General features: G+C 35.3%; 1 protein-coding gene across 1 annotated transcript in view; it reads left to right on the top strand.

The window, feature by feature from the left end:
* Positions 1-17,100, top strand: part of LOC150096341 (tyrosine kinase receptor Cad96Ca-like) — a 106,148-nt gene that overhangs the window by 62,906 nt on the left and 26,142 nt on the right. The window contains exons 6-8 of the mRNA XM_090409035.1: positions 2,579-2,713; positions 12,260-12,413; positions 12,556-12,666. Coding sequence (XP_090265161.1) covers positions 2,579-2,713; positions 12,260-12,413; positions 12,556-12,666 — 400 coding nt within the window. The remainder of the gene's footprint in view (positions 1-2,578; positions 2,714-12,259; positions 12,414-12,555; positions 12,667-17,100) is intronic.

The raw sequence follows: 17,100 nt of genomic DNA, 5'->3' as shown, positions 1-17,100 counted from the left end.
TGCCTATTACTGCACTTATAGAGGGTGCCAACTAGGACGTTAGGATCCTACCTTTTTACACTTAATCTTTGTCTTCCTATTATTGGTGTGCTTGTATACACAAATAGTTTTTCTTTGTGCCTATGAAGATGCCTTGGTGACTAAGCAAAATATTGGTCCAATTTAATAACTACAGTTAAGTATTATTATCCCTAGATACTTTTTCTCCTCCAAAAAAAGTATAATAATCAATGCCTAAGCATTCATACCTGACTGGTTATTGCTATAGTCCCTTTATACTGCATAGATGCAGTATAAAGGGTGTGTGTGTGAAGCAATCTTGGACTGATATCTATCAATCATCCTGCATTCTGTTTTTGGCTAGAAATAGAATGCAGGATAATTGATAGATATCAGTCCAAGATTGTCTAAGCTGTCTTTGGAAAATCTTGAAGGGAGTTCTGTCAAAATCCCTTCTTATAGCTCTCCAACTTTATATCAGCAAACAAACTGAATATAACCCCCCCCCCCCCAAACCCATGAATCCACATGAAATACCATTAATAAATGTTGAATAGTACTGTAGTGGTACCAGGTTACTGTCCTGGTATTTTCAGACAAATCTCTAATATCTTGATGTAGTAATCTACTTGCATTCTGTGAATAAATGACAGATGTATGGAATAAAGTGGAGATTCATTGAGACATTTTTGGACTTTATGAAGGCCATTGACAGGGTGCTATATGTCAAGTTAGTGTTATAAACTGAGGAATATAATGGGAGATTAGTTAATGAATAGATGACTTGTCTGAAAATAACAGGACAGTAACCCCCTCCTAACCCATGAATCCAAATGAAATAGCATTAATAAATAATGCTGAATAGTACAGTAATAGTGCTTCATGTGGATTCATGGGTTAGGAGGGGGGGGGTATATTCAGTTTGTTTTCTGATGTAAAGTTGGAGTTATAAGAATGGATTTTGACACTCACTTTAAGATTTCCCAAGCCTTAGCTTGGACAAATAAGCACACTTGATTTTAATAAAGTGCAAGATATAAAGTCTGTGCACTGTATTGTTAGAACTGTACGCCAAAGGACAGATGCTGATCAACAAAGGCTTGAAGTTCAGAAGGCATGTTGTAGGTGATGCAAGGACTATGTAGTGCACTGCTGCTAGGTTAACGAATGCAGTGCTAAGTATAGATAAGGTGGTTGTACCACTGTACAAGATACTGGTGAAACTGTACATTGACTACTCTGCATATTTGTTTATGGATTTCTAATGTAATGAGAAAATCTAAAGTGAGTATAGATGAGCCTCATAACTAAAGGTAATATTCTAACACTAGAAAATCAGTTATGAGGAAATGTAAATTACAGTTTAGTGAAGAGTGGAAAAGAGACTAATGATATTGAAGTTAATGAAGGAATTTTTCAGATAGAAAATGGAGGATGAGGGTGAGAGACTGCCCTGGAAATTACTTAAGGGTAGTAGTGAACAAGGAAGGAGATTTTTTTTTTTTTTTTTTGCTAGAGGGTATTGTAAATGCTAACTGTTTGAGTGAGCTTATTTCAATATATGTAGTTGAAACCTCCCACAAAGTGACTTCATGAAAATTTATAATAAAAATTTGACTTGCCTGCACAACTACAATCTCAATCCAGTTTAAAAAAAAAATCTTGAAACCAAACTGAAATGTCATGTGCCAACTAGACCAGTGCATTCAGCAGTGACACATAGACTAGCAAGTATTTGAAAGAACAGTCCAAAATAGTTGACTGTTGTCACAAAATATGATCAGAAGTCAAAAGTGGACTCGCATGCTTATCGAGGTATAGTATGCCCACGCTTTAGAGATCTTCACTTGGAAACTTGCCAAGAATAGTCAGTTCATGCTGAAGGGGAGAAAGAAATGAAGGACGTATGAATTGGTCTCCAACACGTGAAATCATGGGCTTTATAGGTAAAATTTTCCAACTGTTATACAAGCAACATAGTTAACTACAGTGATCATAAAAGAGAAGTTAATTTTCTAACATGTAATAATAAACAATTCATCCCACAATACAGATTGATTATCGTATTATCGGAATGGATTCTCTTTCTGTTGACATGTGTTGAAGGGTCTTGAATCTGTGGGCATACTATATATATATATACATGTGTATATATATATGTATATATATATGTGTGTGTATATATATATATACATGTGTATATATATATTGTATATATATATGTGTGTATATATATATATATATATATATATCTGTGTGTGTGTGTGTGTGTGTGTGTGTGTGTGTGTGTGTGTGTGTGTGTGTGTGTGAGTAATTTATATTTCTTTGAAATATAGTCTGTCCCAATAGTTATTTAAATACAGTGTATTTCATAATGCTTTGGTATTAAAAATGAGCATTATGTTTATCACAGAGATTTTCAGAATGCTAGCAAGCAGGCCTCGCTCATTTAATGAGCAAGACATTTATCAAAATTTTTATCATTATGCTGCTATTAAGGAATATTACTTTAGTCATTCTAATAGTGTTTTAGTGAATTTCAATATTTCTGAGTAATGAATTTTTTTTTCTCTTTCAGCAGAAAAAAGTTCAAGAAAGAAGAGAGAGTAGACTACCTGAAACTGTAAGCGTGCGTTATCATTCTGGCATTCCCTGTCCTCCACGCTCATTTCTCACACATCCTTCTGCATATACACCTGATGAGCCCAGTAGGGTAAGTATTGAATATTGTGTATAACAGATTTTTATGGTACTTTATTTTTGATTCAGAATGCAAAGCCTAATCACTAAATTAAAACCATTTAAAAAAAAAGAGAAGATATTTTACCTGGAGATTGAGTGGTTCAGCTTACTGAAGAGCAAGGCTGGATGCATCCAGCCATATTTAACTAGAAACAGGAATTGATGAGGTAAGGAGAGGCAATGAAACAGCAGGAGGAAGAGAAAGATTCTCTGGTAAAGAGGTGCCAAAGAGGAGGAAATACTTTTAAAAAAACGTTGTTTTTTTAGTGATTTTTTTATTGGGGGGGGGGGGCACCAACTAAAGTTTTGCACACAGGCACTGGACACTACTGGCACGCCCCTGTCTGTTTGATCAATCTGCCTTTGATTTGACTCAATTTCCTTGATATGCTTAGTTGCATTCATTTCCTGTCTTTGTCTCCAAATTATTAAAATACTCTGGATAAGAGATAGTTGTCAAAAGCGTTTTTTTTTTTTCCCCCCCCCTAGTCATGAGGATACTTCACACTTAAACTTTGTTTGGATAAAGGATTAAACAAGCAAAACTTTCTATCTGATCCAGAGCATTTTAATAATAACATGATACATATTTTTACCACTTGTATGTGAAAAATGTAACTTCTGCATTAGCCTTGATATCATCTAGTCTAAATAAGTAGTCTTCCCCTAATGTTCTTGCATTATGGAGTACTGAGGCAATTAATGCAAAGTCAACAGCCTCTATATATAAAGTAGCCTGGTAATGAAGATACTTCATGTAAATACTGTTTGCTTACATTTGGATAAAAGATTACACAAAAATATAATTTTTTGTCAAATAAAATTTGCTTTCCAAATTCTGATAACAACTCTGACCTCCTATCTCTGAAGCTTGTCTGCTGTGACCAAATACCCAAATAGTGAGGTCATCATCCTTGAATGTCAATATCTACAATTCAAACTAGCTTAGTGTGTAGACATCCATTTTTTTTTTTTCTCCCTCAAACTGTACTGATTCAGCTGGAAGGGATATAAAGTCATTTGCTGTTAGCAATGACCTAACAAATTTCCGGCCTGGTTGGCCGAGTGGTTAGCACGTCTGCTCTCCAGCCTAAAGGCTACAGGTTTGAATCCTGCTTTGGGCATGGATGTTTGTGATTCACTATGAAAATATCAGTGGTGGGCAGTAGATGGCATTGATGTGGATGATGATAGTTGCAGTTTGTTGTAGTTGGTGGAGTCAAAGAGTTGTAGAGTAGGTCCCCTCCCTCGATGAGTCCCTTGTACTCCCTGGAAGTGTCATGTAATAATAATAAAAAATGGTCCACCTAGCTGCCAGATTACTGGATAATCCTGAACATTCTGCAAAAACACCCTTCACCTTTTCTTAAAACCAGTTCTCCAAACATATTATACATGCAGTTTTCATGGTAACATTGTCCAAGTTTCCTTGCAATAGGATATATTTCAACAAGCCAGTCTGTTGTGTCTTTTGACATTACAGTAATGTCAAAAGGATCAAATACAATGACCTCTGACTACTGCTCTTCCTTTCCATGGCCTGGTTACTCTTTCCACTCGCTAGACCAAACACCCTGGTCCTATTGAATAACGAAAACAATTTGGATTAGAATTGAAGGCATTCATCTCCTATTCAACCAAAAATCCCCAATCACTTGTTCTCTAATAAATGTCCCAAAGTAGCATAAAAAAAAAATTCAACATATTGCAGGTGTCGTAAGACACACTCCAGCTTTGAAAATAGCAACTTGCAACAGCTAAAAATAATAAATAAAACCTGAACTTAATTTTGAAAGAGCAAAATGCAAAAAAAAATTTCTTCTGTTTAAATGGTAATCAAGTCTTTTGATCCTTGTGGGATCATTTGGTGCAACTTCTTCCTTTCTTTGCTCCTACTTCACTCATCCTGATGTACCATCATGACCTCTCTTAATGTCCACATTTGCATATACATTATTATTATTATTATTATTATGTAACACCTCCAGGGAGTCCAAAGACTCATTGAGGCGCCTGCTCTACAACTCTTGCGTCTCCACCAACCACAACTACCTGCATTGTCTACACCAACGCCATCAACCACCACCACCACCACCACCACCACTAGTATTTTCACAGACAATCACAAGCATCTATGCCCATGGCGGGATTCAAATCCGCAGTCTTTTGGCTGGAGAGCAGATACACTAACCACTCGGCCAACCAGACTGGCATATAGATAGGCATAGGTATTGATGGTCATTCATTAGTGCCTTCATGGTATAAACAATACCAGAAGAAAATAACTTATTGAGCTAGTATTTTGTGGATTTCTAACTGACATCTGCAACTGTAAAAGAGCCTCTGTAGCTCAGTCGAAGCCCTTTGACTGGAAAAACCTGAATTCAGATCCCACCCAGGACATGCATAACCTTTATCAAGGATTTTCATCTTGAGGTGAGTTAGCCGGTCTTATATAGAGGTTGCAGGGTTTCACTCCCAGAAACTTGGATTTTTCGTCTTGGAACCAGGCAAACTAGCTAGAACACATTGCAATTTACAGACAAAAGAACACTTATAGGCTTAACCACCTTATCCTAGAATTACAGTTGTGAAATCTAGTGATATTTGAAGGTTGTGGGGGTGCTTAAATGCCTGTTAGAACCCCTGATGATGATCTACAGTGGTGGTAAAACACATAGCATTCAATTAGATTGTGTAGAAAAAATAAAAATTGTAACTGATGCTTCTTGAAGTTAATTCAAGAGGCGTCAGGCCAAATGGTCTTGGAATGACTATCTCTCCGATGTCTGGATATTCCTTAATACAAGATTAAATGGAAGAAGACACCTGTGCTGTATAGGAGTCACTATAGGTCTAAGAGACTATATTTTTGGAATCAGCATCAGCCATGAAACACTTCCCTAATCTCAACAAATTTTCCAAAGATCTGGAAAATTATGACAGTCCTAAATTTCTGTACAGATTACATCTTATAAAGCAGGAAACACTGGCAGCATAAGGAGGTTTATAAATGCCAGGATGTGCAAGGGGATGAAGAGTGGATGAAAATTATTAGCTGGATCCATAAACAGATCAATGCACTCGCATTGAGCTTGTCAGAATCAGTGCCACTATCACGTTTGCTACAAAAACTATTTGGAATGCTAAATACTGAACTGTGGTAGATTTTTTTTTTTTCACATGGTCAGAAACCATCACATGAAAATATTAAAAGCCCTCCAACAGCGAAACATATCACAAGAAGGGTTTATATATTTGTCAAGTCTGATATCCCATGCCAAAAGGTTACCAGAACTGAAATCACTTTTATATAATCCATCAAGATTTAGATTTCTTGCCACACTTTGTTACCTGTATTTCCATTATGACTTTAAGCTTTAATTTCAGAGAAAGAAATCCTGGAGGAAGTAGTTTTGTAAAAGCTTTTGCTTAGAGTAGATGCAACTTCTAGACATAATGATGGCATTCCTCTTCACCTGATCTGGAAAATTATGGCAGTCCTAAATTTCTGTACAGATTACATCCTATAAAGCAGGAAACACTGGCAACATAAGGAGGTTTATAAATGCCAGGATGTGAAGGGGATGAAGAGTGGATGAAAATTATTAGCTGGATCCATAAACAGATCAATGCACTCGCATTGAGCTTGTCAGAATCAGTGCCACTATCACGTTTGCTACAAAAACTATTTGGAATGCTAAATACTGAACTGTGGTAGATTTTTTTTTCACATGGTCAGAAACCATCACATGAAAATATTAAAAGCCCTCCAACAGCGAAACATATCCTAGTTGCAACCACTTTCTGCATTACATCAAGCATGATGTAATGCAGAAAGTGGTTGCATAGAACTCTATGCACTGCATAGAACCCCACTTATCATGTATCCAAATTTTTAACCAGACTAGTAATTCTCAGTCGTCAGATTTTCTAGCAAAATCTAATAGTTATCTAGTACCAAGGTTGTACTAGATGTTACTCTTCAGCTGATATCAATTGCCTTTCCATCTAATGTAATTCAACTGTTTGATGTTGTAATTTATTCCAGCTATCTCGGTTGCAAAAATACTCTTCTAACAAATAGAAGGAACTCAACTCAGATGGACAGTGTGTCTTCCCTACATTTAGCTAATTTCCATGAAACATTTTGAGGATATCTTATTCTCTTCAATATTACTTTGACCATTCTTTTGGATGCATTATTATATTAATAATCTGGCCTCGTCTGAAGGATACACTCCCTGTGTCCCTAGTCTTTTTAGACATTGCTTTACTGCTCTGTCTGGTAATCTATATATTGTAAACCAACCTTCACAGGCCATTACACACTACATAATTCAGCTCATCATCATCATCCTTCCCAAAAGCAGCATTATAAAGAACTTACTAGTAACCATGCATATATTTGTTCCAACCCTCAAGACCTCCAGCTAGGAACTCCTAATATCCAGAATATTAGGATCAAAAATGGTTTCCCCAAAAAACAAATGCAACATATCCGTAATTCCTATATGCCAATTCCAAAAAACTGTACAAGGAGTTCAGATTCCTTACATCTCTAGCATCTTTTAATAAACATGGTTATCTTTCTCTAATGACAGATGGCCAACTTTTACCCTTCCAGGAATGTACCAAGCTCTATTTAAGTTTATTCTTCTTTTTGGATAAACTGATTTGTTTTGTGGAAAAACGAATATGGGAACATAGTGTTATATTGCGTATAATAACCCATCTTAGCAGCATGGTATGGATACTGAACATAAAATCTTCTAATCATGAACCCAATTGCTTCATTGATATCACTTTAAATACAAATGTTTTATTTAAGGAAATTGTTGAAGCCTTAGTGAACTGCCTGAACTTGAATCGAAAGGGTTATGTCTTTACAAAAATTTGGGAGCATCTCATTCTCCTTAGTCATCACCATTTTTTTTTTTTCATGCAAACACTAATATCTTTGAAAGAATCTATTGTTAGCATTCTGTCTTTCTCAACCATTGCTATACTTCAGCTCGTCATCCTTTTTTTCATGCGTTGCATGAAAAAAAGGACGTTAATTTCAAGCAAAAATACAGTCAAACTTTGTTGTAACAAGCACAGAAATAATTAGATCAGTAATGAGCAAAAAAGCCATAATGATTAATTTATGCATATTCCCATACAATTGCTCACTTTTATGAGTGTATTACATGCATATATCATACAAATTTTGATGTATGATATATCAGTTATGCAGACATTCATAACTGTTTGGGTAGTTCTTGGAATGGACAAAAATGAAAGAAGTGATATCCCATAATGCAAAGCACATCTCCTTGCAGACAAATATGCTATGCATTCTGGGAAGGGTCACTACCGAGACCAGTTTCGACCTTTATTGAGGTCTTATCAGTGGGAGCCAGACCCAGAGGTGGTGATACTAAGGTGGAAGTAATGGAGAAGTTATATTTACCTATACGAGTTGCCAAACGTTGTCGCACTTTATTATTAAATTACACTTGGCTATGCTACCAATTATATATATTTGGTTTAATCCTTTATCCAGGTGTAAGCAAACACCTTTGCCATGAATTGCCCCAGTCCTGAAAATACTTCAGGTACAAACTTTGTTTGCTTACACTTGGATAAAGGATTAAGCCAAATATATAATTGGTAGAATCAATTCATGAAAGAAGTGACTTAGCTTTTATCACTACATGCATCAGATTACAGAGCAGTTTATAACCTAATTTTGTCCTTGGGAGCCATCCCCACTCTGCCTATCTCTCTGCTGTCTAGCCTCTGGCCCTCCTCCCAAACACTTGTCACAGCTGCAAAATCAATTACGAGGGTGGTCTGATAAGTTCTCGGCCTAACAACGAAAAAAACAAATTTATAATTTCAAAATTATTTTTATTTTTCAACATAATCTCTCTTAAGACTAATACATTTATTCCAGCGATGCTCCAGCACCACAATCCCGTCCCTGTAATGGTTCTCAGTAAGATCTGCAAAATACCCCTCTACAGCTGCAATCACTCTTGATTCGAAGAAAAACTCTGACCAGCGAGGAAGAGTTTTAGTTTCGGGAAGAGATGGAAGTCAGAAGGAGCCAAATCTGGGGAATAGGGTGGATGTTCCAACAATTCATAGCAGAGATCCTTTAATTTTCCTATTGCCAAAACACCTTTGTGGGGGTGCATTGTCCTGATGAAAGATTTTTTTTCTTCTGCAAACCAGGTCTTTTCTCACAAATTTTTTTGTCGTCTGGTTAAAAGATCAGAATAATATTCCCCAGTTATTGTTCTACCCTTTTCAAGATAATTAATAAACAAAATACCTTTTAGCATCCCAAAACACTGATGCCATGACCTTTCCTGTTGATGGAACCTACTTTGTCTTCTTTGGTGCTGAACAACCAGCTTCTATCCACTGTTTTGGTTGTTGTTTGGATTCTGGTGTGTAATGGTGAATCCAAGTCTCATCCATAGTAATAAATCAATGCACAAAATCAGTTTTATTCTTGTTAAAACGCTCCAAGCACTATTCAGAGATTTTCATGCGAGTGCATTTTGATCTGCTGTGAGCAAGTGTGGCACCAGTGCAACAAAGCTTTTTGAACATCCTTCACATGGATCATCTTCAAGGCTGGTACGGCCACATTTAAACTCGGCTGCCCATCTCTTAATTGTTGAAATCGAAGGAGAGAAGAGTGCCCATAAACTTTTATGAACTTTGAATGAATTTCTTTTGGTGTTAAATTTTCTTTTACAAAGAATTTTAACTGCACGATACTCAATTTTATCCATTTCAAGGGATACAGACAACACTTTTGCTTCAAACAGCTGTATAAAACAAAGTACTTGATAGAATGACTTGCAATTTCACATGGATGCTTATAACAGATGTACCATCTTAGAAAAAAAAATCTTGCTGATAGTGTTGCCATCTATGGTTGAGGCCGAGAACTTTTCAGACCACCCTTGTAAAAACAAACCTTTCTGTCAGAAACTTGTCTACTGAAAGAAAGTGTCTCTCAGTTTGCAAAAAAGTAGAAATTATTTGTGATTATTGATTCTAAATTGATGCCGGCCTGGTTGGTAGAGTAGTTAGCGTATCCGCTTTCCAGCCAAAATGCTGCAGGTTCGAATCCTGCTGTGGGAATGGATGTTTATGATTGTCTGTGAAAATACACCAACCACAATGAACCACATCTACACCAACATTGTGGTTGGTGGTGATTTGTAGAGCAGATGCCCTCCCTCGATGAGTCTTTGGACTCCCTGAAGGTGTGAAGTAATAATAAAAAAATTATTGAATGTTATGTGAAAAAGGTTGAATTTTAAAAAATTTTTTTTTTTTTTAATTCTTTATCCTCTTCGACAGTATTGACATTGTAGAAGAATAAAGATATTTACATATTAGCACTGGAAGACAATATTTAAAAAAATATTCAGAAAGTGCAAGCTTACAAATGTCAATGAAGCATTTCTTCAATAGTTTGCTTCTTTGCATGGCAAGGAAGCTGGATTTTCAATAGATGGTCTGATCTTGAAGGCTCAAGCAGAAAAATTTGCTAAACAATTTGGATGCGATGATTTTGTATGTAACAATGGTTAGCTGGGTCAATTTAAAAACCAACATAACATCATTTATGCAAAATTTGTGGAGAATCTTGATCTGCCGATGCAATAGGGCAAATGAATCTATTTACCGTGTTTGGGCAGAAATTAGGAATTTCAATGATGGAGACATCTATAACAGGATGTTTTTATAATCAGATACCTGACAATACGTTTAAATTCAAAGTTGAAAAATATCAAGTTATTGAGAATTAAAAAAGACAAAATAGGAATTAGATTTAACTCATCACTGATATAGTAAGTAATGGTATAATGAGGAAATTTTGTCAATCCCCTGGTGCTCATTATAACCAAATTCAACTGTGTTTGTAAATAATATAATTTATTGTTGAAAGTTTATTTTTCACTTGGTTAGACTATAATAAATTTAGTTTAATCCTTTATCCAAGTGTAAGCAAACAAAGTTTGTGCCTGAAAATATCTTCAGGACTGAGGTAAGGTAGTACAACACTGGGCAACTCGGAGCAAAGGTGGACCAAGCTAACATCACTCCTATCTCAGTATCTCCCATAATGCAAAACACATCTCCTTGCAGATATGTATAATGTTATGCATTAAGGGAAGGGTCACTACCCAGACCGGTTTAGACCTTAATTGAGGTCTCGTCAGTGGGAACCAGGCCCAGAAGTGGAGATACCAGGGCAGAAGCAATGGTTGTACTACCATTCAGTCCTGAAGATATTTTCAGGCACAAACTTTGTTTGCTTACACTTGGATAAAGGTTTAAACTAAGTTTATTATAATTTATTGTGTTTGTGTTAAAAGTATATTCATTATGAATATACTTTACCTCTTTACACAAATACCTCTGAAAACTTGTGTAATCCATATAATTCAAACTGACTTCCTTCTCTTCCTCTTCACAGACCATTTGGAAGAGAAGTCAAATTATTTGTCATCAGTAACCCACCAGAATCTCATAAAATTTTCATTCTCCTAACATCCTGGACCTTTTTTTAACCTGTTCTCCTTCCAAATCTCGTTCCTTTTCTATGGAGTGCCCTCCCAGTCAATCTCAGCTTTATATCCTATGGCACTGCAACAATGGGATGAACCTTCAGATGCCTCATTTTCATGGTCTGATTATTACTTCTGCCCTCCTGATCCTAACACTTGCTCTGATCTAAACTGATATTATTCTCACTGGGACGAGTGCCTTTATTCCTCACTCCACTCAAAATTTTCAAACCCCCTTATCTAAGCTCTGATTTGACTTTAACATAATTGTGTTAAAATTTAGCATAGTCCAATGGTTCAAGGCAAAAAAAAAAAAAAAACTCCAGCTTTTTGCTGAGATTACCACAGCCCATAACTGTGAGGGGGTGGGGGGGAATCAACACTGAATCTCCCATCGATCATCCAAATAGATCTTGTAAGAACAAAATGCACTAAGCCTGTCTCCTTCTCAAATGGCAGTTGAGCTTCTTTGGTCCCTTGTTAAAACTCTAGGATACAGTTTCTGCCCTTCCATGTTTTCACCTCTCTCACATCCTGAGCACAATGATAACATTTTCTTATGATGATAACGTAAACCTCTTAGCATCAGTGTTTTTCCTCTCGAAATGACCAAGACAAATCTCCTCCCATTCTTCCACAAACTGAAAAATACTCAGTAACCTTGACACTGACAGGTCTCCTAGACCTGATGGTATTCTTCCAGTTGTATTAAAAGCTTGTACCCAAGAAACAACACCATCATGTATTGCCTCTACTAGCTGTCATACTCATCTGGCAACTAAATATTCTTATAGTTACAATTCATACAGTATACAATATTGTATTGAATGTGAGTGTATATAAAAACTTATAAACAGTTTTCATTACAGTAGACTTTCTGAATTTTTACTTGAGGGAAAATGAAAGAGAGCTCTTTGTTTGCATATTTCATCTAGATATTAGATGACCGGAAGTGGGAATTTCCACGTCATCGTCTTCATTTCCTTGGTATTCTTGGAGAAGGATTTTTTGGTCAAGTGTGGAGGTGTGAAGCCACTAGTATTGGAGGCATTGATGGAACTAATACTGTGGCAGTCAAAACACTTAAGGGTAAGAAAGTCTTTTGTTTGCTTGTATTCCTTAAAAAACTTGTCTCTTAAATTTTAAATTAAAAATTAATTATTTCTAGTTGTTTCATAATGCTCAGTACTTTAGCATCATTATGCAATTTCACATTTTTTTAATCCCCCAGAGAGTGCTACTGAGAAAGAAAAGAAAGATCTCTTAAGTGAATTAGAAGTAATGAAGTTATTGGATCCAAATCCTAATGTTGTCACTCTCCTAGGCTGTTGTACAGAAAGAGGTAATGTTTTGCTGCCAAGTTTATATACTGTTTTTTAAAGAAGGCTACTATTATCATGACTGGAATCCTCTGTCAGTTATATCCTGTATATTAACTCTTACCAACTTTTCCAATACCTGTGCTTGATAATAATACTAATAAAAGCTTACAATATGAAGTCTGTTTTTGTATCCCCTTTTGTACAGAGATACTATTTCACCTTTTTTTATACTCTTTTTGAGACATCTGTTGTTGTTTTTTTAAGGTATGTATATATATATATATATATATATATATACAACCAGTGGCATAGCTGGGGGGGGCGAAGGGGGCGGTCCGCCCCCGGCAGCACTTTTTACTTGAGAAATAATTTTATTTTTCGACGATTCTTCTATTTATGTTAACTTAGTAATTTTATTATTTAATTAATAATTAGTTTTTAACAACTATACTTACAACTAACATAAACGTGTTTTAATTTCTTTCCCTACGTCATTTTGACTTTTCGTAATATTTTTGGTGTGTATTGAGAAGGGCAGCAAACTCGGGGACTGCCACAGGCGGCAAAAGCTCTAGCTATGCCACTGTATACAACATGTATTCATGTTGAGCTTTTTTGAGTTAAAGAACCATTAAGTTCTTTATAGGTTTCCCTTGATTATATTCAACTGCAAGTGATATGTTGTCATCAAGAATTCACATTATTAATCATGAATTTGTTTAATGTCTTCTGTTCACTCTCTTTTAATCCTTCTTTCCATCCTTTGTATGTTCTTGTTAGCTCTGACTGTTATTTCCATCACACAGTCATTTTCCATTTTAACTGTGTATTGAAAAAAAAATCTCCATGGGATTTTTCTGACTTTTGTCTAAGTGTGCTGCTTATTTCATCTTTTTCCTTATCAAATGTCACCTTTCTTTTTTATCCCTCATGTAACTGATCATTGCCTTCTACTTTATGCAATCTGCTCTCACTATAACAATTATAACAAACTATTGCAAAACCTCATCAAACCCCAATAAGTTGTTCTAAAGGAAATTCACTATAATAAACTATTTCTCTGGTCATTATAAGTTTGCTGTCAGTCAACCATACTGCACCTTCAAAATGCTTCCTTTCAGATTGCTTGCTTAATCTCACCATTCATTTGACATTTTATTTATCCTCTTATCTCTCGACATGTGTTTGGACACTTACAGTAGTTCTAGATTATTATTCACTGTTTTGATCTCTTCTCCCACCCAATTATTCCACCATAACTCATGCTTGCTCCAAGCTATCTTTTGAGCTTTCCATAAGTTTCTTCATCAACTCCATGAGGAGTCCAGTAGCCCAGAAGGTTTGCCAGTAGAACTTTGGAAGGGATAAGTTTCATATTGTGATAACTGTGAAAAATTCTATACATTTCGATGAAATTTTTTGTTAGTTAAGACAATGCATAGTGTTTATCAAGATTGTTAGGTTTGATTGCAATTTTTGTGTAATTGCAGCTTACAGTAAATGAAGGCAACTACAGTGAGAACAAGAATGAGATGTGCAGCATTAAAAATCAAATGTAGTGAGTGGTAAGATTTTTCGAAGATGTTATGAGTCTAGTACGCATGCATTGGAAAATGCAGAGGATGTGTTTGTTGAGAGATTGAACAAGAGAAGTGTGAAGAAACGGAGCTGCAGAAAATGAGATTTTGATGGAGTGCAGTCTTTTAAATAAGTTGAATGAGGGAAACATTCCATCTAATTTACAAGTTGCTTGTGTCTGCTATTGTTATGAGCAGAAAATTTTTACATGACCTGATGAATGCATGGTACTTTAAAATTATTTCTTGTAATATACAAAAAGCAGTGTTTTTAAAAGAAATTTTCAGCTTAAAAAGCAACAGTTAGATATGTGTGAGAGCATCTGACTGTTGCTTTTCAGCTGAAAATTTCTGTCACTGTGAGGCTGTACACCTGCATTTTGTATGCAGTGTAATTGCCAACATGAAAGACTGCCAGAATGCAGAAGTTGAAGAAATGATTAAGAAACAAGCTGAGGCACATACAAAATAAGATCAAACATTTGGATGTGATCGAAAAAATAAAATGAAAGATTGTGGAGAAAGAAGTTGTAAATGACTTTAGTGCTGTATGGAGATTCCATTATTAAAGGTATGATCCAAGAGGGAGGATAAATAGGGTAATTAGTACTTTGGATATGAAAAGTATGTGTGCAAGCAAATTAGTGGCAGTTGTGGTAATGAGCAGAATGACTATGGGAAGATTGCAAGGGTGGTTATCAGGAAATTATTGAGGAGAGTGAAAAACAACAATAGGATAAGAAGGTTAATTAGTGTTTCTCAGGCATGATAATGAGTTGACAGTGAGCAAAAAAAAAATGAATGGCATTGCTAGCAAAGCTGTTTGAGGAGAAAGGGATGCAGTTGTGTCTTCACCAGTGGCAGCTCGTGGCTTGAAATCGTAGGGGATGCTGCAACTTTCGAAATATACATACATACTGCAAGTACAGTGTATACATGTTTGGATAAAATATCAAAATTATGGTAAAAATTAAAAAAATAAATAAACATGAAAAAATATTGTTTATTATCGATAAAATTTTACAGTATAGTTCAAAATTACTTAAAAATAAAATATATTCTTCTTGTTTTCTTTCATGAAAAAATATTGTTTATTATTGATAAAATTATACAGTTTAGTATAATTCAAAATTACTTAAAAATAAAATCCATTCCTTTAATTGTAATTGAAGGAATGGATTTACAATTTTTGGACATTACAATTAAATCCTTTAATTGCAATGTCCAAATATTTTAAGAGACAGAGTAAAAAAAGTTAAGCACTACGAACACTCCACTACTTGTGCAAACTGCATATAAACAACAGTGGAACTGCATGACGGACAGTGCTGCATTACACTAATAGCTCGCATCTCACTATGACGTGCATATGCTTGCAAGCGTAGCAATATGACTCTGTGGTAAACACGGTGCTAGCGTCCTTCGCCCTTTTAAGTGCTACAAGATGGATTTTTATTATTTCTTATACAAAATAAGAGAATTGTATAGGATTGTTGATGATAAAATTAAATATTACAAGCATATATAAATAAATTAATAAATATATTTATGTATCGCAAAAAATTGGGGGTGTTGCAGTTCCACAGTGCCTATGCACGAGCCACCCCTGGTCTTCACACAGTTGTATGCAGCAAACACTGTATAAACAAGTACAAAGGATGAAAATGTCAAATCAGAAAACTTGATTCATTATGACAGGCATCTTATCACCTGTGATTTAGCTGATTAGGTGGGAATTTCATTTGGATCATGCTAAACATTTCTTCAAAATACTCGTGTTCATCATCATCAGTTGGTTTGCATAATAGTTCTTAGTCATATTTTAATAGCACTTCATGGTATAAACATCAAAAAAGAAAGAAATTTATTGAATTTACTAATTTTTCACTGGTTTAGTATCTTCAGATCAAATTATAACTTGATGCAACTAGGGCAAGAATGCATAGTGTTGAAACTATCATCAGAGGTACTCTCAGAATATGCAGTCAATGCACTTAGTTGAAGACATAATTTTGCTATAGCTTCCAAACAGAAGTAACCATTTTGAAAATAATGACTAGCAGGTTTCTGATCTCTCACCCACAGTGGCTAATAACATTTGTCTTGATGTGGCTGGTGTTCAGTTCTTGTAATTTGTTATTTCAGTTCTGGTATTTTGTTCTTGTATAACTTTTTATTATGACCGAAACTGATAAAGGAAATGCAACTTTTATTATGTTCCAAATAGATTATAACAGAGAAATGAACTGTCCCGTTAACGGCTCTTATCCAATTATATATAGGAGGATCCACAAAATTCACAAACCTAATAATCCCCTTTATTCAATAGTTAACAGCATAGACAAACTACCTTACAAACTGGCCAAACATTTATCCAAATCACTCCCCCCACCATAGGCAATTCTCCCTCTTTTATTAAAAATTTGATGCACATTAAAACATTAATTAACCTTGACAGATTCTGACATCACCGTCAGTGCCGTAACGAGGGCATGGCGAAAGATGCACCCACCAAGGGTGCAAAACGTTAAAAATAAATAAATAGATATAAAAGTCTGTTATTTTATATTGTATTTTTAAATTTCGGTAATATGCCACTATAGACACACAAATTCTGAAACACACTGCAACTCATTTTGATGGTATTAATAGTAAGTATTTAACATATTGCATTTAGTAAAATTTAACTTGTTACATTTAAATTTTTCAAAATTTTTGTCATTTTTGGGTTGGGGGCGCAAGTTAGACACTTGCCACAGGCGCTTCATACCCTCGTTACTGTACTGATCATGGTGAGCCTTGACATTACTTAACTATTCACCAATGTAACTTTCGCAGAGATCCTTAACCTTAATAAGCCACATTTCCCTTCTGATA

The sequence above is a fragment of the Typopeltis vanoorti genome, chromosome 19 (genome assembly GCF_054136105.1).
Source record: "Typopeltis vanoorti isolate ZY-2024b chromosome 19, IOZ_Tvanoo_1.0, whole genome shotgun sequence".
Taxonomy (NCBI): Eukaryota; Metazoa; Arthropoda; class Arachnida; order Uropygi; family Thelyphonidae; genus Typopeltis; species Typopeltis vanoorti.
Note: the sequence above shows the minus strand (reverse complement) of the source record. Positions and strands in the feature narration are given on the sequence as shown.